Genomic DNA, 26,128 nt, shown 5'->3' on the forward strand with positions numbered 1-26,128 from the left:
TGGAAAGCATTTTCAAACTTTATTTACAACTGTCACAGTGACAAAAAGTAGTTCGGAAAAAAAAATGCTAGTTTCTCCCTGAGCCTCAAAAAAGAACAGATAGAAGTTACAGGAGGTTCATCTTACAACAGGCATTTTTACTGAAATACTAGGGTTTTTTTTTTTTTTTTTAATACGATCAGTTAGAAATACACACAAGTTACTTAAAAAAAAAAAAAAAAAAAAAAAAAGGAGGCCAGACAGGAGCTCAGCCACTTGTCCAAGAGTGGCTGGGTCCCTCCAACAGGCTCGCCGCTGCAGGTCCTGACTTGAGTGGTCAGCCCCCAGCCTGCTCAGACTCCAAAGGGTCGCACAAAGGTGTCTAGCGACCAGCAAAATAATAAGTCACCCCCATAAACACACATATACACAAAGTAGATTTGTTATGCAGTTTACAAGCACGTTCCCATCACACGGCAAGACCAAGACAGATGAAAGGGACACAGAAACACAGGATTTTAAAAGGCAAGACCCCATCCACCAAGGGAGGCAGGTGTGGGATGAGAAATGCTGCTGCGAGGGAATAAGGAAGGAGGGAGGATTCTCTGCAGCCAGAACAGAACCAGCGGGGGTACAAGAGAGATGCCCTGGCAGTGCAGGCTTCAGGCCTCTCCCATTCCCGGGGAGCTGGAAGAAGTTATTGCCATCAGTGTGTGGAACACAAGCAGACAACATAGGGGGAGGGAGCTGGGGGAGGGAGGTGAGCGTCAGCTTCCTAGAACCAAATCCTGCTGAGATGTCAACCGCGCACCTTCATCTTCCTGCCCCAGCTCCCGAGAACCACACTAACCTTGAGGTATTAAATACAGATCTATACACAAGACCCAAACTGGGGTCAACTGAGACCCCCTGGAGAACTCCAAGGGTGCCTCTGTTGGCCCAGTTTGGCCTCCAGGAGGATCTTGAGCTTATCTCTTGGCTGCACACACACATGCTGTGAGCTAGAGAAGGTTTGAAAAGTGTGTCCTGCAACCTGCTGCTCCAGATGGTTCTTAACTATAAGAAGCTCTAAGTCCAAGGCTAGCTTTCTCCTCAACTGTGCCCTTGCAGGGGACAGGTGAGAGGTGGGGAGGGATGAGGACGGAGGCTTAGTGCTCCCTCACCTCACCATGCCATTCACCCCTCAGAACACAAGGAGAAGCCAGGGATCTCACGACATCTTCAGTTCAAACTTGATCTTCAGACTTCTGCAGGAGATCTCTGTTATCCCCCTCTGATAATTCCCAGAACTAGGACCTCCATTAAAGTTCACCTCCCCATCACAAGAAACAGAGCCTCCTCTTCTCTCCACTCAGCTCCCACCAGAAAAATTGGCCAGGGGCCCATGTGGAAGTAGGCACCTCCTGACTGCTCCACCCAGAGGCTGTGGAGAAGGAGGGCCAGGCCTGGTAGCGCCAGAGCTCTGTGCCTCTGCTCAGAACAGAGCAAGCCTGGGGGAGCAGTGGGGAGGGATCTTCATGTCCAAGTGTCCACTGCGCAGTCCTCCCATGGGGGTAGGAAGTGCTCCCTCTATCCCAAAGGGTGGGGGTGAGGGGTAAAAGATAAATCAGGAGAGAGAAGCTCAAGAGCCCTGCCTCTTAAGAAACCTCCAGATTATGGAGGGTATATGAACCTGCCACAGCTGGAGTGGAGGGTGGAGGAGAGCAGGGTGGAGGAGGAGCAGGGAGTCCTTTCCCACGCCTGCCTCCAGCCAGCTTTGCAGGCAGCCAGTTTGTACTGCTCTCCTTTCCCGGCCTCCTGTTAACAGACCCACACAGCTGAATAAAAGCAAAGGTGGTGGGCAGAACCGGAGAGAGAGATGAACACGCTGCTTGCTGTCTGATGCCCCAGCAGCCACTGGCAGGCAACTTCCTGGCTGCACTCCTCTGCTCGATGCTTCCTTTCAAGCACGTATTCTCTCTTCCGACTCCTGTCTCCTGTCTGTTCTCTTACCCCGAATGTTCCTTGCTCGCGCTGCACCCCCCCATTCCCCCCACCCCCCGGAGCCCACTGGAATCCCACCGCTGCCTCTAGCCTGCTCGGGTTCGGATACCAGTTGCGAAGATGCACCACTTCCCCGCCCCCCCACCCCTGCTCCAAGCAGCTTCCTTTCTCAGAAGGCCTTGCAAATTGTCGCAGAGGGCTCCACTGCCCAGCACATTTCAAAAAAAGAAAAGAAAAGAAAAGAAAACCAACTCGGTGATTTGCAGGTGCAAAACGGAAGCCATCATTTGACATGTTCAGAACTACTGTGGCTCACTCCCTTCTTCCATCACAATGGGAAAGAACACAGTTCAGGGACAGATGCCTTCTGGTGTGGCCCTCCCCAAGGGAGTCGACGGGGGGCTCTATTGCTCCTTGTTGTCTTTCTCTGTCTCTTCACAGTTGTCTTGCTCATCCTCCTGGACCAAGAACTCCTCCGGGGGCCACCGGAGCTCCCCACTCTCCACCTCGCCCTCCGTGGGCTCCACCACGATGGAGGGCAGACGGTCTTTGAGCTTGCAGCAACGGTCAAAGTCTGAAGGGTCAGGAAAGATCTGAAAGAGAAGCAGAGCAAGTCCCCGGTCACCTACAGTACAAGAGAAGAGAAATCCCGTCCTCCATTGCACGTGGAGAACTGAGCCCCTGCCAAGTGCCAGCACCTGTGCCAGGCTCTCAGGACACCGGGAGGGAGCCCTAAGTAAGCCCTAAGCCCACAGAGCAAATTCTGAGGAAACCGGTCCCTCCGCAGACTTTAATCCTGAAGCTGCAAGTTTTCAGGGCAGTGCCCCCAAAATTGTGGTGTCGCTCTGTTAGTACATTTCCTTGTCTTTTATTTTCACATGAAAGAACTTAACGCCACATCATTCATGGTAAGCCACACCTGCCTGCAGCCAGCACTTTACCCTGGCAGTCCAAAGCATGCCATACATCCCGTACCACTGAATTCCTTCCAGGGCAACGGTCAGCGCCTAGTAGCCAGCTCCCAGGTGCTTCACATATATCGTTTTGTACCAGTACGGTCGTGCTGGAAAATAGGTGTTGCTAATACTACCTGAAAGAATCTCAGGTTTGAAGGAAGAGGTTGTCTAAACCATACAGCCTGGAAATGAGTGGTGGTGGAATGAGATTCAAACCCAGATCCGTCTGACCCATGCCCATGCCCCAATAACACCTTGCCCCTCAAATAGATGGGTCCTGATCTTGCTGCAACTGTAAAGTCAAGGCCAAATCAGGGTGGATTTGGGACATTTGCTGGCATGGCCCCAATCACAGGCAAGCCACGAACAGAATTCTAGACTCCTTTTTCACCTGTGAGCTGCTCTGTGCTCCTCGATGGTTCTATACCTGCAAGAGTCTTTTCAGCATCCCATCAGTGAGGCTCCTTTTTTTAAATGCTTACTGTCTGTCCTGCCCGGACCTGGGAGAAACCCACACCAGGCTATAAAATCGAGGGCCTCAGGGGCCCTGCAGATTCCCTGTACACTGCCCTGTGACTACAGCTGACCTAATTCCTGGCCAGGCAGCTTAAGTACTTAATCGGATGGGTCCCTTGCCATCCGCAGCCCTCGGTGACACACCCAGGAGCCAGAGAAAGGAGCTTCTGTCTGGGACACTGAGGCTCACAGAGCACAGATGTTGAGAGCCACATGGCACCTAGAGGCCACCTCTTTCAATCTCTCCATTTGGTAGATGAGGACACCAAGGGCCAGAGGGGTTGAGGGACTTGCTCAAGGTCACACAGCTTGTTAATGATAAGAGAAAGGAAGGCAAAATTGGGAGTGGGTGGAGACAACATTTGGAGAGAGCCTGGGCATTGCCTGAGCCAGGCACAGAGCAGGATAGGCCAGCAGCAGCCGGCAAGTATCCTCTATTCTCGGGAGGTGGAAGAAATGCTCTCCTACAAACTCAGGCCTTCCCCACTTCTGGGGCGCCCAATCTGACTGCACCGCAGCCCTTAAGAGTGCTCAGTCACAGGCCACATCACAGGCCACGTCACAGGCCACGTCACAGGCCACGTCAAAGCCATATGGGGCTTTCGGGAATCTTGGGCTTCAACAAAACCTCCCCAATCCCTGCAGACAAGTGATTATTAACCATTTATCCAATAAAGCCCTATTGCTGAGGATTAAGCCTTAAGCCAGCTGCACAACCAGGCATCATTAAAGACTTAACAGGCTCATAAAAAGTATCGTAATGGCAGTCAGGAGGAAAACAAGCCAGAGGAGGGGCTAGACTAGTTGGGGCGACAGGACGCAGTGGGAGAATGGACCCCCACTCCGGGTTTTCTCTTCCTGCTGTGGCCCACCCCGTGGAGTCCTTGGACCATGCTCTGCGCACAGGCCTGAGCTGCTGAGCAGGGAGAGGCTCAAGGAGTCTATGTGGGCTCCTCCTCACTTCTCACGTGGAGCTGGGGCCCCTCCACGGGGGTGAAACACAGGTACTTTCCACGCATGGGCTTTGGGAGTGAGCAAGGGGAAGCCCAGCAAGTGGAAAGCACACTCCAGTTTGCAAACCTCTTTCAGACATGGCCTCATTCAGGCCTTCCCACACACAAGGAGCAGTGAGATCCTGGGCTCTGAGGGACACCTGTAAGGGCCAGGGTTCTGACCTAGATCTGCTCTTTCCAGTGCCTATGCCTTTTGAAAAGTGAATGGATGCCCAATTTAGAGTCTGAAAACTGACCAGGGAGGGCGGGCAAGACTCTGGGCTTCAACTGCCCATCCAGTTCAGGTGCCAGGCATGACCTCTGGGCAGCTAGGTCTAGAAGATGAGCTTCCCAGTCTGGACAGTTGTCCTAAATCATCAGGACTTGAGACAGAGCTATGAAATATCACAAGGAAATGGACATTTGGCTTGGTGCAGACCTGGGGCCCTGCCTCTACCCTCTGCCCTCATTCCCAGGGTGGGGCGTACCTGTGATGGCCCAGCAACTGGACCATAATTATGATCACCCGTACCAGGTAAGAGTGAAAGGGACAAGATATAGTGAGGCCAGCTGCAGTGAGGCCAGAGGAGGAGGACAGTCAGAGTGGACTTTTGTTTCAGGCTGGGAATAAGTCTTGAACTAAAATTAGGAGAGAAAACTGATTTTTTGATGATGGTAGTAATGGAAGAGAAGCCAGGCCAGATTTGCTGTTCAGAATCTCAACCTTCGCAATAATCCTACTAAGTATGTAGTAGGATGGGCCCTATTCTATAGAGGGGGAGACTGAAGCACAGAAAAAGCAAGCGACTTACTCAAGGCCACACAGCGAGAAAGTGACAGAATGGGGACCTGAACTCAGACCTGTAGGACTTCAAATGAGGCATTCATCTGATAACACATCGTGTAGAGCCACAGACCCCATATTCTCACTGTCCTTGACGTCATCTCCATAACCCCGATCAAGTCCTCTCGACTGCCCATGACTCAGTTTCTCCTTTTGAAAAGCAAAGTGACCTTTGTGTCTCACTGATGGGTACAAGTTCTTGGCAAACACAAAGAAGATAAAACGCTTTGAGGACATATGCGGAATTAAAATCGGAACGTCCTCTTTGGAGCTGTTTCGATAGGATGACAGTAAGTATTCAATCTCCAAGCAAGAGGTGGTAATACTCACATGGTAATCAAAATAACTCCAAACAATGCCTTTCATACCAGGAGCTGCACAAGTAAGTCTTTTAAGTCCTTGGGGAGAAGTCTGCACATTGAACTTCTGATACTGCTCAGTTGCCAGAGAACTTTGCTCCCTGGATCACTCAAAGCAGGAGCCATTATAAAGAAAAAAAAAAAAAAAAAAAAAAAAGCCTGCTCATAGCATTTTTTTTTAAATCACCACAATAATCTCACCTTTCCATCAAAGATTTTATATTATTTTCAAATAATGCCAATTTATGCCTCTGAAAATTGTAGCTCTCTCCAAAGACAAACAAGATGCACCCAGCACCAATCAGCTTCTCATTTCCTCACATGCAGACAGACAGCCTTGCAAAGTGTTGCTGAGCATTCTGCGAGCACAATCTTATCTCCAACAGCTGCTTAAGAGGCTGACCCTAAGGAGGTTGAGATTTTTCCACTAAGTCATGCTTTTTAATCATCCAGGCAGAGAAAAATGAGAGGTTGCAACTGCAGTGTGACAGGGTAGGGAGGGCAGTGGAAAGAAGGACTCAGGTCAGAGTTGCCAAGCACATGACAGGTAGGGCTGGGGCGGGAGGCCAGCCCGGCATGCTGTTTGCCTGCAGGAGCTGGCAGGGAATAAAGAACTGCCCCTGCTCCAAAAAGAAAATGCTTTTGCTTAAACCTCTTGTTCCAATGTGCCCCTTCTCTCTGGACTGGGAAGCAGAAATGAATGAATGAATGAATGAATGAATGAATGAATGAATGAAAGAAAGAAAGAAAGAATGAATGTTCTTTTCTCTTCCCTCTGCACCAAAGACTCATCTCCAAGAGGTCCAGAAAGGAAGATGGGAGGCTCTGATAGTCATCTCTCACCCTGACCCCCACAGAGCCACCCAGGGCAGGGCAGATCTAGAAGCATCCATCCCCAGCTGTGATTCTCTCAGCCTTGCCCTGCCCTCCCTCTGCCAACACTGGACTTCTACTCCAACTATCCAAATGCCACACTTGCTGCCAGGGCTGATGGCTTGGATGACACGAATAGACACCAAGTTCCTTCCTTTGCAAATGGAGTGAGGTCTTGAAGATCACACACAGCATCCCGGCTGGGTCCTGTGTGTCCCACTGTGTAGGAATAGCAGGCATGCAAACTTGGCACTAGTGAGTCTCACAGAAGACACTTCCTCAGAGGCATCCTTTGCCAGGTGGCTTCTAACCCCAACAGGCCCTGACATGTTGGGAACTCAAATGGGTTCACTTCAAAGGTCAAGGAGGCCCTAGGACCTTCTATGAAGAAGAAACGGTCTATGAGATGAACTTTGGATGCCAATATACTGGAATTTCTCGCTGTCTGGATTAGAGCTGTCCCATTAGAACTTTCTGTGAGAGTGGAAATGTTCTCCATCTGCACAAGCAGTAGCCAGTGGCCACATATGCCTAATGAGCACTTGAAATGAGGCTAAATTGTTAAGTTTTCTCTCACATGTATTCATATAAATTTATCTGACATATGTAAATGTGATATAACTTTAAATAGTTGCATGTGGCTAGTGGCTGCTGCCCTGGACAGCACAAACATAGATAAATACGAGGACCATGTAAGCAGGCTGTCCAGGAAAAAGGTCAGGAGGTTTGGCTGATGGACCAACATGGACAGCCTCCCAGCAGAGAAGTCTTGGGTTGGGGGATTAGTCAGAAGGCTTTTTGCTTAAGTATAAGAATTGCTGGTCAGTCAGCTCCCATTTCACCCATGGAGAGGAACTGAAAGGTAATATCAGATTTCCAAAGGCCTGAAATTTGGGGGCCTAGCTATCAACTGTCTGCCTTTAAGCCAGGTGACCTAAACCTGGCTGCCTCTGCGGTGGGGAGAGAAGAGAGATGTCTGGCACCTGGGATGGAAAATGTGAGCAATTCTGGTTGGAGCAGCCCTCCCCTGAGTGCATGCATCCCTCAGCCATCATTCCTGACAAACAACTCGAGCTGGCCACAAAGAGGGTGGAGGGCTTAGCAAGGAGCTGGGAGATGCTAACAGGGAAAGCTGATACCACCCGGAGCAGGAGATGAAAGGTGGCTAACTGGACACACAAAGGGCTAATTACCAGCTCTGCAAGATGAGACCTCCAGAGCGTGGGCATCTCGCTCCTCTTTGCTGGGCTGTAACAGGGGGCTGAGGGGTGCTGGGGTGGGGTGGAGAGGGGACCTAGGGCAGAGGGCCTGAGATGAATAACCAGGCAGTCCCCAAGGCACTGAGAGGGATCTACTTCTCCGCTCTCTGGTTCCAGAGGAGGAATAATCAACCTCAAGCCTGCAATGGAAACTTGCCACTGCCACTCCCACAGGTGGCAGACCAGGAGTCTGAAAGATTTGGCTTTTACTTTGTCCCTGTGTCTTATCTCTGTGATTTTGGTCAAGTCATTTTAACTTCTCTGAGCTTCAGTTGCTTCCTGAGTAAAACTAGGAAAGGATTTATACTTTAGAATTGTTGCAAGGATTACATGCTGCTGCATGTCGAGTACCAGCACAGTACCCAACGGGCTTGAAACTGTGGTGGCCCATTTCCCTCCTCTCTTCATCTATAGATTGGGATTAATGTTAATTCCCATTTTATAGGGCTTTAGAGAGAATCAAACACAGGAATGTGTGAACATGTTCTGTAAACTTTGAATTCCTGAGCAGCCCTGGTGGCTCAGTGGTTTAGTGCCGCCTTCATCCCGGGGTGTGATCGAGTCCCCTAGAGACCTGGGATCGAGTCCCCACATCGGGCTCCCTGCATGGAGCCTGCTTCTCCCTCTGCCTGTGTCTCTGCCTCTCTCTCTCTCTCTCTCTCTCTGTCTCTCATGAATAAATAAAATAAAATCTTAAAAAAAAAAAAAACCTTTGAATTCCTAATGATGGTTCTTATTAGGTAAATCTGGGGTGCCCAAGGAGCATTTAGAGTGAGGGACTGAAAAGTCAAAAGTCCCAATGGCCTGGGACAGGAACAAGTGAGCAGCGCTCCTGGGCTTGCAGTCAACAATTCTAGACCAGGTTCTTTGGAGAAATGGGTTTGACTTCATCACTTCTCCCCCGTGTTTCTGTTTTCCTAGGGCATGGGATAGGCCAGGAGGAACGAAAGCCACTGTCTTGTCCAGATCCTGGTCTTCAGTGGAAGCCCCTGCACTAGCAATCTTCCCATTATGCACCACCCCACCCCCACCCCTTAGCCCACTCCAGGGGCCTGCTACTGGGGCAATCAGACCCCTCCTGCCCCTCAGCTTCCCAAAGTCTGGGTTTCTTATTTTTCCTGCAGAACAACAATGGATTGGCCTTGTGTGTTTATTCCTTCCTAGGAGGGGCTGGTTTCTAACAATGGGCAGATCTCTACCAGCATCCTGCTCTGCCAAGGGCGGAACGAATGAGCTGCAGCTAATCTAAATGAAAAGTCATCCTGCTTTTTGTCCCCTAACAATATATGAAGGCAAGGAATATATGTTCTTCAAAATACTTGCCTTAAAAAAAACAAAACAAAACAAAAAAAAAAAAAAAGAAAAAAAAAACCCACAAGAAAACAACTTGCCTCCTGCTAATTTATCATCATCATCATCATCATCACCATCACCATCACCATCACAATCTTCATCACTATTGTATTTTACTGACTTTTCAAAGTGAAATGTGGCTAGTAAGAATAGAAATAATTAGAGCAAAGGGGAAGAGAGACTCCTATCTGGATTCAGGGAGGAAGAAGAGTGGCATCTTCAGTCACCTCATTCTTCATCTGCCAGTCACCTCATTCTTCATTCCTGACACTCTCACTCTACTCAAATCCCTCTGGCCTGGGGCTCTAGAATATCCACCTCACCCTCTCCTACCCTTCTCTGGTGTCTCTAATCCTATAGGAGACTTGAGGAGAGATTTAAGGCTTTGTAACAACTGTTGGATCTCCTTCCTCTGGATTAAAGATGCTTAAGCCTCCAGCCCTGAAACTTAAAAGAAAAGGAAATCCTCCAGATAAACACCATCCTTCATAAACATCTCTCAAACACACACCCATCCTGCAAGTCAAGAGTTCCAAATTCCAATTAATTAGCACTAATTGCTACTGATAACTCTGGGCCCAGTATGCTGATGGAGCTTTTGGAATGTTAAATAACATTTCTTAAAGTTCTCTGGGGCAATGAGAACAAGAGTAGTTATCTGGCATAGATGATTTAAAATACCCCAATCCTATGGGCTATATTACTGCCCTTTAGAAAGAAGACATGCTTCCCATCCCCTTTGGGACTCTGGGGATGACAGATCCCTTTCTCCATCCTCCTCCATTGGTACTAGCCAAACATCCCACAGCCACACCTCCCCTCTCTCAGAAAGCCCAGAATGGCACGGCTGCCATTTCCAATCATTCTCTCATTCTTTGTTCTGGAGCCACAAATCTTGAATGTTTGGCCTAGTCCCATAGCCTTCCCATCCTTGGCTGGAGTCCACCTTCCTAACCCCTACCACGTGTCTTCCAAACACATCCCTGCATGGAAACAACTCTTTCAAGTCTCCGAGGATTCCCTTACAGCCCTGCCCCATTGCCTTTACTCAACCTTCACTCACCATCACCTCTGCAGCACACTACCAGGCCATTCCACCTATTTCAGGCTTCATGGTCTCTCCTGATTCTTATACCCCTGCCCTGATTCACTTGACTCGCTATCTTCATCTTCCCTGTGCCCTCCCTAGACTAAGTGTCATCCTAGGCTTTTCTTCAGACTCAGCTTCCTGGCTTCACCTGTCCATCACAGGTGAAGGATTCCCCTATCTATACCTGCACTTCCACCTTCCCACCTTCCATGAAATGTCTCCTTTTGGATGACATCCATCATCTCCAACTCATCTTGTCCCAAAGTGGGGTCATCAGCTAATAGACCCATCTTTCTTTAAGTTGAAAACATTTTTCCCCTCCCAAACAGGAAACCTTGCTTGACAGTAGGTGCCATAAAAGAGGCCTGGAAAAAAAAAAAAAAGAGGCCTGGAGGTTTTAGTTGGTCAGAACTGCAGTATTGATGCTACAACACTGAAATGAACAGGGCTGAATTCCTAGAAGCAGTCTACACCAATAGGGAGGTAATGGCCCTGCTGGCCTCTGAGAAGACTTCTTTCTGTTTGGTATAGAGCAGCAGTTCTCAAAGCTCAAATCCCAAGGCCCTCTCATGAAAGGAGTGTCTATGGAGTTGAAATACTTTCTTAATAATACTAAGATGTTATTTGCCTTTCTCCCTGTGTTGACACTTGCACTAATGGCATATGAAGCACTGATGGCTGAAATTGCTGGCCCCTTAGCAGGGAATTAATGAATGCAGCAGCAGCAAACTGAACTTGTGGTCATTATATTCTTTACCATCTCACACAATGAAAAAAAAACTTAATATCCTTGATAAGGTAGTTAAAATTACGTTTTATTAAGTATTAACTTTTAAGTACATTTTGCTTTAGTATTCCACGTGAGAAAATGGAAAACTAGCAGACAGCACTCTGCTGCATCTCAAAGTACAATGGTCATCTTGAGAAAAGCACTCGTGGGAAGGAGTTGCCAGCTGAACTAACCACTTTTCTGGTAGAACACCATTTTTACTTGAAAACATGATTACCCAACAAACCAAGTTTGTTTTGATTTGGGTGTCTGGGAGACATGTCCTCAAACGTGAACCAAACAAGCACACTGCTTTATGGAAAATGACTAATAATATTTATTACCAATGATAAAAATCAAACTTACAAGCATAAATTGTATCACCCACCGTGAACTTGTCCACCCTCTATTGAGGGCTTTCTGATGAGACTGGTAAAGACATTAATAAATGTGACTTTCTGATGTCTTATGATGCAATGCGTCCATATTTGGAAGATCTATTTTACTCAATGAACATGTATTTTCCAAATGATCAATGCACCGCATTATAAAACCAAATGTGGGTGAAAGACTCATTCAAAGTGCCAGACAGTCAGACTGCTGGATTTGAATGTAAGAGCACAAAAACTTCATTCATAAGGTTTCAGATTCCACGTTGCTAACCTTTAAGAAACTACCACTTGTTGAGTTTTGGTGAAATAGCAAAGAAAAATATCTGAAAAAGGCTATTAAGATATTTCTTCCTTTTCTCAACTTTCCTAACAGATCTTTCATAGGCCAGATTTTCTTCATTTAAGTCAACCAACACATATTGCAACAAATTGAATGCAGAAGCAAATTTGAGAGTCTGGCCATTTTCTATTAAGCCAGATATTAAACAGATTTGCAAAAAAATGTGAAACAATGCCTTTCTCTCACTAAACTTTGGTTTGGACTTGGTTTTGAAAAACATATTTATCTTTATTAAAAACTGTTATTTATATTAACATGTAATCTTTTTACTGTTATTTTAAAGGAATTAACACATGAAAAATCTAAACACTCCGTTTTAATATCAAAAGATGTAACCTACATAAACAAATATCTCTGGGGGTCCTAAATAATTTTTGAGACTGTAAAAGGGGCTGAGATCAAAATATTTGAGAGCTGCTGGCCTACAGAAAAAAACAAAACAAAACCCTCCAGAGGAATGACCACATTAAGTCAAGGTAGAAGGAGGGTATGTTTTAAAACTGGAAAAGATTTGGGGGGACCATAAATTTGCCTTTAAACAGCTGAAAGGCTGACTTGAAGAAAAGAGAGCAGATTTTTTTTAACTCCAGTGGGAGGACCTAGGATCAGGATGGAGGATTTCACCTCATTATACAACATTCTAACAAAAATGATAGAATCAATTCTCTTCCCTATAGATGGGGACATCATGGCCAAAAGAAGTGATGTGAGTTTCCATCGGTGACACAGGTAGGGAGCAAAGCCAAGATTAGAAACCAGTTATCCAGATTTGTAGTCCACAATCCCATGTGCTGAGAGGTTCTGAAATCCACATCACTGGTTATGTCCAAAGAGCACCTAAGTGACCCAATGCCATGCTGCTGTTATGTGCACTCCCACACCTGAGATGCTATAGTGCCACAGTTTGACTCCACATGTTTGTCTACTCCTTAAAAGAATTTTGAAAAACTCCATGTCCTTCCACGTGTTAACTTGACGTTGAAAACTTGTAATCTATTACAAACATTAACATTTTAAAATAAAACTTTTATACTACTCTTTTAAATGTACCAAATGCCTTATAAATACCAAAGCAACTTGGTATCAACCATCATCCATTAAAAAAAAAATATTTTATTTATTTATTCATGAGAAACACAGGGAGAGGCAGAGACATAGGTAGAGGGAGGAGCAGGCTCCCTGCGGGGTGCCCGATGTGGGACTCGACCCCAGGACCCTGGGATCGCTACCTGAGCCAAAGGCAGATGCTCAACCACTGAGCCACCCAGGTGCTCCTCAACCATCACCCATTAAAAAACTCATCAACAAGTTCTAAAATCTTATTCTTTTCTCTGTTTGAAACTGTATCTCCAGCCTACTGTTCTACAAAATTTCAATTTAGTATAACTTTTTAGTCATTAGTTTTTTTTTCATACTTCTCTGCAATAAAGAGATGTGTTTATGTATATAATTTGACAGTTCATATTTTTTTGTCAATGGCCCTAAGGCCCCGTAGCAGCAACAACAACAACAACAAATCTAGACTGGCTCATTGCAGTTAATAGTATGTAACTGATCAATAAACATACCACAAATAATTGTTACACCCAAATATAATCTTTTTATTGGTTTCTTAGTGTGATAGACAGGTGGGATTTATGGAGCTTCCTAGACAATAACATTCTGAATGGCCCATTTGTTGAATGCCCCTATGGTTTCTATACCCTGGGGAAAGTCACCTTAAAAGAGTTGGGGGGGGGCGGGTGGCAAGAAGTAGGTCATTCTCTTATAAAGGGGGAGGATGGCAAGCTTGACAGGAAAGGTAGGCAAAGAAATTGGTGAGGACTGGCTTCAGGAAATGCGATTAAAAAAAAAAAACAATACAGAGAAGCTGAAGATGTGGAACTAGGTTTCTGAAAATGTTCTCTACTGTCATATCCCTTGGAAAGTTTCTGTGAACCCCAGGGGCAGCTGTCCTCTGCTTTTAACACTTTGTTAAAACATCAAGTAGTATATACATGGAGCATTATTAAGAAGTAATTTGGCATGAAAATCTCTAATATTAGGCTGCCAAGGGAAACAGCCAGGAAGGATCCTAATGCTTCAACTGCCACATGTGAGGGGGCAAATGACCAAAGAAATATGAAAATCATGATTTAGTGTTAGCTGATCTTTAAGAATGCTTTCATCTAAGGGGATACAAGAGTTGAAGAAAAGAAATTCCTTCACGTAACAATAGTGATGCCAGCCTCAGGAAGTTGAACACTACTGTAACTAATCCTCCACGTCCAAATACACAGTATACACACACACAGTATGGTTCAATCATATTTTTTCTTTACTCATTTTTTAAAGACATATAAAAATGAAACTTTATAGCACTACACAGATGGAAAACTAGTATTATTTGTCATAGATAGTAACCATAAAAAGACACCAACATTTCTAAAGTTTGTGTAACATCTCAACTGACTTTGTAAAAACACCAGGAGTCTGTGAACCCTACTGGAACACTGGTGTGGGCTATTTACTTGTTGCAAAGAACCTGAGGCTTGCACAGCTGTTGGGTAAAAGACCCCTGCGCTCTGAGCCCAAAACTTCTCTTATGTTCAGATCTACTTCTAAGAGCTCAGTCCATTCTGCATTCCAGAGAAGCAACATTTCTAAACTATGATCATTCCACAAGCCAAACCGGGAACCCCAGGAGACCAAGATGGCTTAGAAGACTACTTGTACATCAGTCCAAACTTTGTGGGTCTTCAGTGAAGGTGAATTCACTGGTTTCTCTCAAGGTTATATGGTGCTCCAATGTCATTAATAGGATAAAGGAGACAAGTAGGGCAATGATCCACCCATATGCATTTGTAATCCAGTATGTCATTATACCCATGATGGGATGAAAATATGATCACCAGCTATTTTGCAATGCTGGCGTAATGCTGCCTAAACATCATTAATTGTTATCATCTCTGCTCAAAATAAGCGATTAACAAACTAGAAGATGTACAACAACTCCCAAACCCTCTGAAATAACCAAACACCTTTCTGACTCTATCCATAGAGTTCTCCCATTATCTCATCTCTATAGATTTTACACCCCTGAAATTCTATGTGCTAGCTTTCCATGCCAGGAGCTTATATTTTGACTAACTCTTCTATTTGTTTTTTTATATAAAGATTTTATTTACTCATGAGAGACACAGAGAGAGAGAGAGAGCGAGGCAGAGATACAGGCAGAGGGAGAAGCAGGCTCCACGCAGGGAGCCCGACATGGGACTCGCTCCCAGGACTCCAGGATCACGCCCTGAGCTGAAGGCAGGCGCTAAACCTCTGAGCCACCCAGGGATCCCTCTATTTGTTTTCTGTCTTTAAGGTAATATATAATCAAGAGGCTTAATGATGTTGAATCTCTATGAATTAGTAATTGTGCTTCCAAGAATTTATTCCAAGGAAAGAAATCAGGTCTGTGCAAAGATTTATGTAAAATGATGTTCAGAGCAGTGTTCTTTGTAGGAGCAAAATATGCCACTACCTAAATATTCAGCAGAAAGAAGTGGCATGTAACAAAATGAAATGCCTTTTTTACAAAGAAAAGCAAATGGACATAGTCACAAAATTACAATAAGTGAAAAAACGATTCACTAGAGCATACATATTTATCTCAATTTCATTTTTTTAAACAAATGCATACAAAAATGCTGGAAGCAAACATATCTAGATGTTTCACTGATAGAAATATGGGTGGGTCTTTTAATTTTAAATTTTTCTAAATTTCTAAAAGGAATAACTATTACCTTTATAATTATCACACACACACACACACTCAGACACTTAACAACTTTTACTTAGAAACTCTGTCCTAAGACTCTACTCTGAGGAAACGGTGTCAACTATGGACAAAGACTGATATATAATGTAATATATAAATTATTATAAGAGGAAAATATATACATATGTATATAATCTAAAAGTTTTCAACAACTGGAGAATGGTAAAAAGAATCATGTCATAACTTTAGGATCTAATACTGTGCACTTATTATAAATGCTGGCTTTGAAGCATTTTTAAGATAAGTTGTAATGATGTGATGGTGATGACTTACACTCTGTTAAGTGAAAAAAGCAGAACACAACTGTGATTTCGGCTATTAAGTGCACTGGAAAAGAAGAGAAAAGATGCTAAAATGTGAACAGCTATGATTTAGGCATTGTGAGATTATGGTGATTTAGAAGACAAAAAGGTTAAAGAAAATTAAAATTCCATCACGGGCGGAGGTTACTTTTAAAATTTGAGAAATTAGCATGAGAGCAATAAAATACATACTTTATTTTTATTTATTTATTTATTTATTTTTTTAATTTATGATAGTCATACAGAGAGAGAGAGGCAGAGACACAGGCAGAGGGAGAAGCGGACTCCATGCACCGGGAGCCCGACGTGGGATTTGATCCTAGGTCTCCAGGATCACGCCCTGGGCCAAAGGCAGGCGCTAAACCACTGCGCCACCCAGGGATCCCAAATACATACTTTATCAGTAAAAACATGAAATTACTGGAAAGGAGAAAAGGAAGAGAAAATTTTCCTATCATCTCAACACTCCAATCTAAAACAACCACTATTAATATTAATATTCCACTGGCTGTCCTTTGGTCATAAGTGAGTGTGTGTGAGTATATGTGTGTGTGTGTGTGTGTGTGTGTGTGTGTGTGTGTGTGTGAGTATGAGTCTTAGCAGGTATCTCAGGCTCTGTCCAGAGATCAATGGCTGAGCTCAGCGCTGCCCACACACTTTGGGCTAATGGTGACCTACTAAATTAGAGCTTGTACACAAGGCTTTGTCTGGAAAAAACATTTAGGAATTTGGGAAAGCCAAGGATGCCTCTCAAATCCAGGATGGACAAGTGTTCTACAAAATGAAGGCAGGAGGTGAGTTCAAAGTATGCTATTAATTCTATCTGGGAGCCAGCTTGAGATTCAAGTTAGGATAAGGTCAGACCTAGAAACCAACCACCTCTGAATTGAGATCTGTGAATGCCCTCCATGCCCAGGCCAATTCTACTTTGGATGAGAGATCGAGAACCTTCCTTCCCATTGGCTCCAGTAAAATTTGTGGCTGAGAGGCAAGTAGTCAATGCTGCTTCAGCTAAATGCTCAGGTGCCTCTTCTCTAAAGTTCACCTGAAAAAGGAGTTTCTGACAGTACAAGGCAACTAATTCTAGCAGTCAGAGGGCCAAAGGGGCTCCCAAACTTCCTTTAAAATCAAAATGCTAGCTGAATAATAATCTGGAGAAACTTCTGGCAAATTGTAATTTCTTTCTAACGCAGATCTGTGCAATAGGGGGCCCTCCCCCAGCCAAGGAATGAAGCAGCAGACATCGGATCAGACTTGATTTGTTGATCAAGAATCCTCCTTGGGTGGGCTCAGGGACAAGGGAAGGCAGGTGGTGAGGCGAGAGGTAGCGGGGGGAGGGGGGGTGTCCAGCATCTCTGAACTGGAACGGAGTGAAGCCCTGACAACTCTGAGCCCCATGTGAATGAGGGCCTGTTTTCACATCCTCCGAGGATTATTTCAGGATTCGGACCTGAAAGATTATTTCAGGACATTCACTAGACACCCAGGAATAGCTCTTGGCTCCGGTCACAAGATTTGCCACCCAAACTCATCCCTTCCCCTCACGGTACAATCCTTCTTTCTATTCAACTTGGAAGACTGGGCTGATGTCAAGAAGATGCTGATGCTATAAAAATCTATGCCATGGGATGGCCAAGGTAGAGGGATAGTTCTCAGCGCAGGAAAGGGAGAGAAGAAGGGTCAGGTCGATCTGCCCGCACTCATTACGCAGCACCACGCAGGACACAGTGGCCGGCACCTCAGGAACAAAGAACCGTCTAAGACACAGCCCCTGCCTCCGGGGAGTGAGGAACACACCACCACTTGAGAGGCGTCGGGCCTAACACAGGCCCTTTGAGAGAAAGCTGGGTTGCTTGGTTCTAGTGTGCAACATGTTGGCCAGGAAAGTGAAGAAAGCTTGTTCTCTCCCTGGCCATGCTACAGACTCACTGTTGTGACCACAGTGTGGGTGTGTGTTTGGGGGGTGAGGGAGGGGGTCCCCCAGTGGAACGATTCCAGCCTTCTGCAGGCCCTCACCCCGGGGGCATTCCAAAACAGTGAACACGATGTTTGTGTCAAGGCTTAGGCCTAAGAAGGAAGGTGCTGGATCCCTCATGCAAAGTAGAGTTGATCTGAACAAGGTGGGTACTGACTTCACAAGAGGTGTGTAGACACAAGCGCACTCAGAAACGGTGCGCTCCTGGGGCTTGTGCAGCCGGTGGCCCTAACTGCCTGTCTTGCCTCATATCATTATGCTTTGTAGCAAGGAGGGAGCGAAGTGGAGGGGGCAGGGAGCGGAGAAAGAAAACTTGCTGTGATTCCAGTAACATGTCGTGTCCGTGGCTGGACGTCTCCTGCCAAATGCTCTGCAATTTTAGCTTTATTTCTCTCCAGGGACAACAGAGGCTTTTTAAGTCTGGTGCTGTGAAAGATGATTTCCTAGTGACCATGGGATTCCGTGAGGCCACTCAGTGGGGCCTCCAAAACTCTTGAGAGCACGTGGGGATACCACAACTGGGGGTAACCATGGGAGGAGGAGGCAGGTGGTGGATGAGCTACACTCGGAATGGCCTCCCCAGCAGGGCTGGTGGGGGACGGAGGCAGGGACCAGGAGCTTGAAGCTCTCTGAGGGCTGACCCCCTGAACCTCTCTGAGGGCTGACCCTGAGGGGGAAGCTCGGCCCATCACTTATTTCAACACGTGCCTTTGCACAGGTGGGAACGCGTGGGTGGGGGGGCAGGCTCAGCAGGTCTTCATAAAGAAAGGTTCCGCACAGAAAGGCTTTCAGAACTGCTGCCTGAACTTAGAGGTTAACCCGAGCCCGCTCCCTGAGACGGAACTTGCTGCTCTCGATAATGGGAAGCAGTGGGAGTGGGGTTAGGGGAGCCCACTGCTGTCGGGCCTTTGCAGGGAGGAGAGACTGAGTGATCCTGTCCAGGGAGGGGCAAGCTCTCAGCCAGCATAGTGCTTTACTCCCATCCTAGATACTGAGCTGAAACTCAGACTGTGAGAAGAGTCCTCCTCCCACCCCCTGCTCTCCCTCCTCCCTCTGGTGCAAAACCCAGGCTCTCCCCACCTCCTGTCTCAGGCAAAGGGGAAGATGCAGGGAAGCCCTGAGCTCTGTGGCTCACAGGGAAGGTATAGGACACACAGAACACTGCGGCGAGTGAAGAGCTAGCTCCTTCTGCTTTAAGATGCATCCTCCCTGGCTTCCCTGCGGACAGCCCGCTGCCTGTTGGACTGGTGGATGGACATCAGATGGTAGGAGTACGGGACCAAGAACAGCGGCAGGAGTGCAAGGGGCAGCTGGTCAGAGACACGCGTGCCGGTCAGAGAAGAATTTACAGAGCCTGGGGAAGGGCAGAGGTATCAGACCTTGGTCCAGATGCTTGAGAAGGGGCAATTTTAAATGAAAGTCAAGGAGCCAGACCTCTGTCTTGGACTCAGTGAGGGCAGTAAGAGTGTGGAAGCCTCAGCACACCGTGTGAGGGGGCAGGTCAGGCAACAAGGCCAGGATGCCCAGAGCCTGGAGGTGGGAACAATGCCAGCGTCTACAGACAATGCTGAAGACCCTTCCCCACGCAGGATCCAGGCCGCTTCAGGTACAGCAGGAAAGGAGACCCAGTCAGAGAGGCATTCCAAAAATGCCACATACTTAGAGCCCCTGGAGCTGATGGAGGGGCCCACGAGGCAGCCCCTGACCTGCTTCCTTGACTTGGGGCAAGTATGAAGGTGTAGGCGGTGGACATTCCTGTGCTGTGGGCGGGTCTGAGAACAGGAGGCCCACAGATGGACGCAGGGTGGGGAGGGAGCTGCAGCCATTGGGGACCTTAAATGTCCTCATGGGGACCCTCCCACTCAGCCCCAGTGGACCAGCTGCTCCCCGCAACCTGCCCAGAAGGTACTCAGACTTTCGAGGAACTGTGTCCTCACCCACCCAGCAAGGTGCCATAATACATGCCGAGTGGGTGTGCAGACATGAAGTTCACGTACTCACTGAGCTGACTCTCTACGTTAAGGCGAAACAAAGCACTGGCTCTGTTGATTTTTATACATGCCCACAAAAGTGACACTAACTTCATAAGCCCCCAAACAGGGCTCACCTCAATTTTTCAGGGGATAAAAAGATTTATCTGAAACCTTGGTGGGCATGAGCTGAGGAGGCCCTTTAAAAAACCCAAAGTAGAAGTGAAAATGGCCAGCTTTGGGATCAGGAGCCTCAACTTCACCAAAACCAGCACCATTTACTTGGCACCTGCTCTGGGAAGGTCTGGAGTGGCTGATGGGCACCTAGAGGCCCGGGACAGCATCACTTCAGAGCACAAATGCCACAGGTGTTGAAAGAAGGAAGAGGTCACATCTGGGGTAGACAAATTAGGAAAGCTTCATTCTTGGGGAGGTCTGGAAGGTGGGGGGAATGATTGCCGAAGTCCAGCGTGCCTACCTATTTTACGACCTTCTTTCAAGGTCAGATCACAGGCCTGAGACTCTATTTCATCTGCCAAGTAGGGATTGATGTCTCCTTCCCACTTTCAGTTCCTTGGAAAAGCAGGTCCTGGTAAAAGCCATGTACTATTATTATCCTCAGGAAGGATGCCAAGAACAGAGCTCTGAGATATCCCGCCCCAGATCTGAGCCCAGCCTGAGCATGCACAGCCGATGGGCTTCGGCCAGTGTGGTCCCGGCCAGTCCCCAGAGCTCTGGTGGGAATGTGTTTAATTGCATGACATTGGCTCTGAGTGGGCCCAGAGGATATTGGTCATATGAAAATTGTCAGATCAGCTGGCTGCAGAGCCCCGCACCTGGCATAAACAGGGGCAAGCCAAAGGGGGCATCTGGGCGCAAAACAAAATTAAATTAGACGTGGAGATGCTCTCTCCCAGTCCTAATATTCTTTCAGGCCCAGCCCCTGTCTGACTGGCCAAGCCTTCTCGTGGCCATCCGTATCTGGAGTGCCCATGGCTTTGCACTGCTGCCCCAGACTACCTACCTTCCAGGTATTATGCACATACCACTTTCCCATAGGAGCCCCGGGCCCCCTCTAGAGTGCCCACCATAGCACAATGCATACAGCAAGTGCCCTGTAAACATGTTGCTTGGTTAAAGATTACAACCTCTTCTCTTTCTCTTCATTGTGCCACCAGAGGAACTTTCTGAAATCTGGTGACAAGAGTGCTTTGAAGTTCCAGGTAAGAGATTTTGGAACTAGACAGTAGCCCCCACCCAGATAGCAGGAACAGATTTCTTTCCTGAGGACTCATGGGAATGGATCCTATAGGCCAGCACCACTGGGAAGATTTAGGGCCCTTTTCTCAGACAGCATCATGACATCTCGGGAGCCCAGAAGCAATCTGATATCCCGCCCCCCGCCATTGCAAAGCCCATTCCACCTCCCTCCCTCAGCGCTGCAGCCGGTTCTGCCCCGGTCAGCGGTGTTGGCCCCCCAGGCTCCAGCAGAGGGGCCTGAAGGTGGAGACCAGGACCCGGGAGGGCACGGCCCCCTGATCCTGGGACACGTTCCAAGAAGGAATATAAAATGCACACACAAGACGTACTGATGACTGTTTGGAAAGGTTCTGTGATGGAACTCTCAAACCCAAAACTGAAAGAAAATCTCACCTATAACCACAAAGAGATTCGGTCTGATTCAGCGGCTTGGAAACTGGAATCCAAAAACAGCCCAGCCGGTGGGCCAGGAAAATTCTACCCTCCCACTGGCAGTGGGGCTTTTGATGGTCTCTTTCAGACCCATGCTGGGGGTGGAGGGTACAAAACCAACCAGGAAAGGGTATTCCCCCTCACTTTCCTCATCTCCTTGGGCTACATGAATACTCCTTTCCAGCCAGCAGAAGGGGCTTGGCCAGAGCCTGACACAAAACAAAGGGGCCTTCCTGAGCCTCTCAGTGTGTCTCAGGTGACTCTGCTGTCACCTACCGAGTTCCTTTACCTGAAATCAGCTTTCATCTCAGCTCTTTGATCAATCCTCACCCCACCCTCCCCATCACATGCCTGGAGTTCTCAATTGGTTTCTTCCTTAACAAAATCAATGCCCTGGAATGGTTCTATAGAATGACCAGCCAGAGCAAGTCGAGATTTTCAGCAAGAACCAGCTCGAGGTACAGACACATGACAGACATATCAGAAGAGCCAGGCTTTGGAGTTTGGTTCTACTACAGTCTGAGCCTGTTTCTCCATCTGTTAAACAGAGCCAAGAGCTACGGTCAAGAGCAATGGTCAAGAGCAAATGAGTAACGTCTGTAATGTGCACGGCTCACGGCAGACATTCAGTTAACATCTACTGGATGGGCTCATCACACCCCATTCATCTTCCCCAGGCCAAGCACCATATGTACACAATCTCCCTAGCTCCAAGGTCTTCCCTCAAAACTAGAGTCCTTCCTCTCCCCCATGTAATAACCTCGGAACGCTCCTTGAAAATATGAAAACAGGTGGCTGCCCCAGAGACATCTAGAAGCTGTATAGCCAGCCGGGGGCAGTGGGCATGGCAGGCGAGGAAGAGCACTGTGTTAAGAATCTGAAGGTGACAGGCCACTTTTTGAGGTCCTCGTGTATTTTGGATCCATCACACAGGATCCAAATCTCGAATCTAAATGCCAGAAATCACATTCCTGAGATAGCCTGCCCCTGGGGACGCGAAGGGAATCGTTGGTCTGAACTGACTGTACAAATCATGTCTCCCCCTTGCTGCTGTGAACATCCCCTGTAGCCAGGATGACTAATTAATGACATCGGCTCACACTTGCTGAACCCTTACCGTGTCCCGGGCACCATGAATGCCTTCTACACACCAACTCATCAAGTTGAATCTTTGCTACAGTTCTCTGAGGTAAGGACTGTTATTGCCCCATTTTACAGAGAAAGAAACTGAGGCTTACGGCATGAGGGGATTTTTCCCAAGGTCACAGAGCTGTTCCAAGTAGCACTGGGATGCAAAACCACATCTGCCTCCAACCCCAGCAAATGTCACCAGGCTCCGAAGCACCAGAGGAACCCAGGACTGAACTCACCTGATAAGAGAGGCCATCCTTTCGGGGGTTGAGGCCAATCTCCTCCATGGATGGGGTGTTCATCATCACTTCAGTCATCTCGGCAGATCTCAGATAGTCGGGGCTGCCAAGAAACCCAGACCAAAAGTCAACAAACACACGCGCTTTCACATTCCTATCCTTGGTGCTTTCTGCTGTTAGATCAGGGGACTGTCTGGAGGCAGGATGAGAGGTGTTCAAAACAGAAATCACAGAAAAACAAGCTCACACCCTAAGGAAGTCCCTTATAAGCCCAGGGCATCAGGGCGCTCAGCCTCACCAACAGAGCCCTGAAACTGCCTGAAAGCCTCTCTGGCAAACCTCTCTTCCCTCCTTTCCTGTAAAAGTCCCCACTGGCAAGGCGCAACTCGATTTTCTTTTAAGTGACAGGACTAGAAAAAACCAAAACAATAGGTAGCTGAGTCCATCTGTCTATTTTAAAACCAATTCAACCCATCTCTAGGGGAACTGCATATTATTATTACGTAATGATAACTGGTCAACCGTAGGGAAACCAAGTCCAATAACTCTCTCTTCCTAAATTTCTCTCTCTCTGGTGTTCCTTTTTGCAAAATGTCCCACTTAAAGCCCCAAGGGGTCAGCTTTCTGCAAGCTTCACATCTGCCATCCAACCCCCTTCTCTAGTCCGGCCACAGCAGCTGCAAGCTCATAGCTTGAAAAACATCCCCTGGATTAAAAGCCTTAAGGATGCCCGGACTCTGATTGCAAAGGAAATTTCCAGAGGGGCCAAGCTGGCCCACCAATGGCTGACATGTGAAAGTGCTTTGTACTGTGTAAGCAGGATACAAATGTTCCATTATCCTCACACAAACCCCGGGCACATACAGGGTCCCGAATGCATAATGCCAAATAGTACATACCGATGTCAGTGTACTCTCTACACAACATCCAATATTTTCACCACCATGTCTTTACACATAGGAACAGCGACAACAGCAGCAGCAGCAGCAGCAACGACAACAAAGTGGGCAAGGCTTTAGACTGACTGCACGTAAGGACACGGGCTTCCTTAAGGTCTCTTCTTCACTTAGGATTACCACAGAGTAGAAATAGTATTTATTGGGTTTGGAAACAGAAACATTAGGTCTGGTCCATGCTCTGCCACTGAAGAGCTGTGCGATCTTGAACAAGCAGTAGAACCTCTCTGAGCCACAGGTGCCCTGTTTCTTACCATGATGCTAATAATGCCTATTATTACAGTTATGCTAAATGGCTAATCTCTGGCAGGGGTTGGGGGGGAGGTCGGGTATTGCAAACTATGAAGTGCTAATCAACCATAAAACAGTTCCCAGTTATTTTATCTTCCTTGATTTCTCAGGGGATTATAACCCCAAGGGGCCCTCACACCCCCCCTGGCCAGTTCTGAGTGGCCAGGGGCACAAAGCCTCCAGCAGCCGTCAGTCTCACCCACATGGCACCTGGCTGTTCACACAGCACGGAGGTGGGAGGGAAGGGGCGCGTGTAAGGAGGGGGTACGCAAGCCTCACGGGGAGGGGAATTTTTACTTTGTTCTGAGAGTTCATTTCTCTAAACAGAGCCACAGTGGGGGAGGAGAGACAGAAGATGCCGGGCTTCCGGGCAATGGTTAGGGTCAGGAAGGGGGGGGGGGCTCCAAGGCGGATTCACCGCGGGTCGTGGAAAGGCCGCTGCCGACCCCAAAGAAACGGGCCAGAAGAGCGCCCCGGGGCTCCGGCCAGGCGCTTCCCCGGGGTAGGGCGCTCGCTCCTCGCTCCGGGCTGCGGCGCGGGCCCCAGAAGTTGCAGCGAGAAGCACGAACTTTCCGGTTCCTGGGCTGGAACCCGTGGGTCCGGCCGCCGACCCGCACCCGCACCCGCACCCGCACCCGCACCCGCACCCGCGGGCTCCCCCGGCCGCTCCTCCTCCTCCCGGGCGCAGCGAGGAAGCGGCGGCCGCCGCGGCCGGGGGGCCTCGCTCCGCAGCCAGCGCCGCGCCCGCCGCGCATCCCTCCCGGCCCGCATCCCGGGTCCGTGCGAGCCTTCTGTGCCCGCCGGGTCCGGGGCCCCGGGATCTTGCAGCACGGCCGGCGAGGGCGGCTCCCCGGCCCCCGGCCCGGCCCCTGCAGAGGCGCATCGGGTTCTACGGGTTCTGGGGAGGAATGAGCTCGCGAAGGTGCAGCGTCCTGGCGCTGCTGCCTGCGGCTCCGAGCGGCTCCGAGCGGGGAGCGCGCTTCTCCCCACGCCTCGAGGCTCTGCAAAAGCGCCGCTGCACCAGCTCAGCCCCGCGGCCGCCGGCCTCGACGCCGAGACTTGCGTGCAAACAAAAAGGAGGGGCGGGGCGGGGGGGCAGGAGCCCCCTGCGCCAGCCTGGGCGCGCGCCCCCCGCAGCCGTCCGCATTGGGGGCTTCCTGAGCGGGATCCGGGCTGGAGCCCCGGTCCTGTCCCCCACCCCCACGCGTCACCAGCACCCACACACCCTCCCGGCCGTCACTTCAGCGGGGGCTCGAGTTCACTCCCTTTGTCTGGATGCTCTCGGCACCACCGCCCCCGCCCCCACCTTGCAACCTTGACGTTGCCTCCTGCCCGGGCCGGCGGCGGGTGGGTGCGGGCCCCCGAGCCCGCAGGGGCAGGCGCCCGGGCCCCGCAGCCATGGCCGCGAGACGGATGCCGCCGAGGGCGCGCGTACTCACCAGTGAATGGGGAAATATACGGACATGAAGTCCTGGGGGAGGCCGACCCGCGCCCTGGTGATTTAAGAACGGCCCCGGCGTCCCGAGGGAGGCTGCGGCGCGCGGGCACCGGGGGCCGCGGGGCCGCCTTGGGGACTGCCCGGCTGCCAGGCGCGTCGGCCGAGCGCTCCGAGCTCCCGCTCCTCCACCGAGCTCGCGGCCCCACAAAGAGCCCGGGAAGCCGCACTTATAGGGGCGGGGGCGGGCCCGGCCCGGAGGCCCCGCCCCCTCGCCCACTCCTGGATAACGTCACCAAAATCATGAATGGCCTCGGCGCTCGCCGCTCCCGCGGGTGGCGGCTCGGGGGCGCGCTCGGCTCGGCTGCCCCCGCCGCGCTCCGCTTCCAGCCGGGCGCCCGCCCAGCTCGCGCGCACCGCCCCACGGCGGCCCCCCCGTCCGCGGCCCTCCCCGGCGCTCCCCCCGTCCGCGGCCCTCCCCGGCGCTCCCCCCGGGCGCTCCCCCCGGGCGCTCGCGGCGGCGGAGCGGGGCTGGGGCGGGGGCGCTGGGCTCGCGCCCGACGTGGCGCTGCGCGGCGGGAGGGCGCCCTCCCTCGACGCGGCCCGGGGCGCCCGGCGCCGGCT

The 26,128-nt window shown here is 49.2% G+C and overlaps 1 protein-coding gene across 1 annotated transcript; it reads right to left on the bottom strand.

Annotated features, from left to right (window-relative positions):
• Positions 1-25,705, bottom strand: LBH (LBH regulator of WNT signaling pathway). The gene is made up of 3 exons (XM_041757120.1): positions 25,509-25,705; positions 22,823-22,925; positions 1-2,555 (listed from the first exon to the last, which is right to left on the bottom strand). The coding sequence occupies exons 1-3, from the start codon at positions 25,532-25,534 to the stop codon at positions 2,367-2,369; spliced, it is 318 nt and encodes a 105-aa protein (XP_041613054.1). The 5' UTR covers positions 25,535-25,705; the 3' UTR covers positions 1-2,366.
• Positions 25,706-26,128: the final 423 nt, after the last annotated feature.

Source organism: Vulpes lagopus, chromosome 5 (genome assembly GCF_018345385.1).
Source record: "Vulpes lagopus strain Blue_001 chromosome 5, ASM1834538v1, whole genome shotgun sequence".
Classification (NCBI taxonomy): Eukaryota; Metazoa; Chordata; class Mammalia; order Carnivora; family Canidae; genus Vulpes; species Vulpes lagopus.

Excerpts from the sequence above, each read along its gene's own strand:
- LBH (XM_041757120.1), bottom strand. The coding sequence starts at position 25,534 with ATGTCCGTATATTTCCCCATTCACTG. Across the intron at positions 22,926-25,508 it reads GTATATTTCCCCATTCACTG|CCCCGACTATCTGAGATCTG; the intron begins GTGAGTACGCGC and ends GTTTCTTGGCAG. Across the intron at positions 2,556-22,822 it reads AGGATGGCCTCTCTTATCAG|ATCTTTCCTGACCCTTCAGA; the intron begins GTGAGTTCAGTC and ends CTTCTCTTTCAG.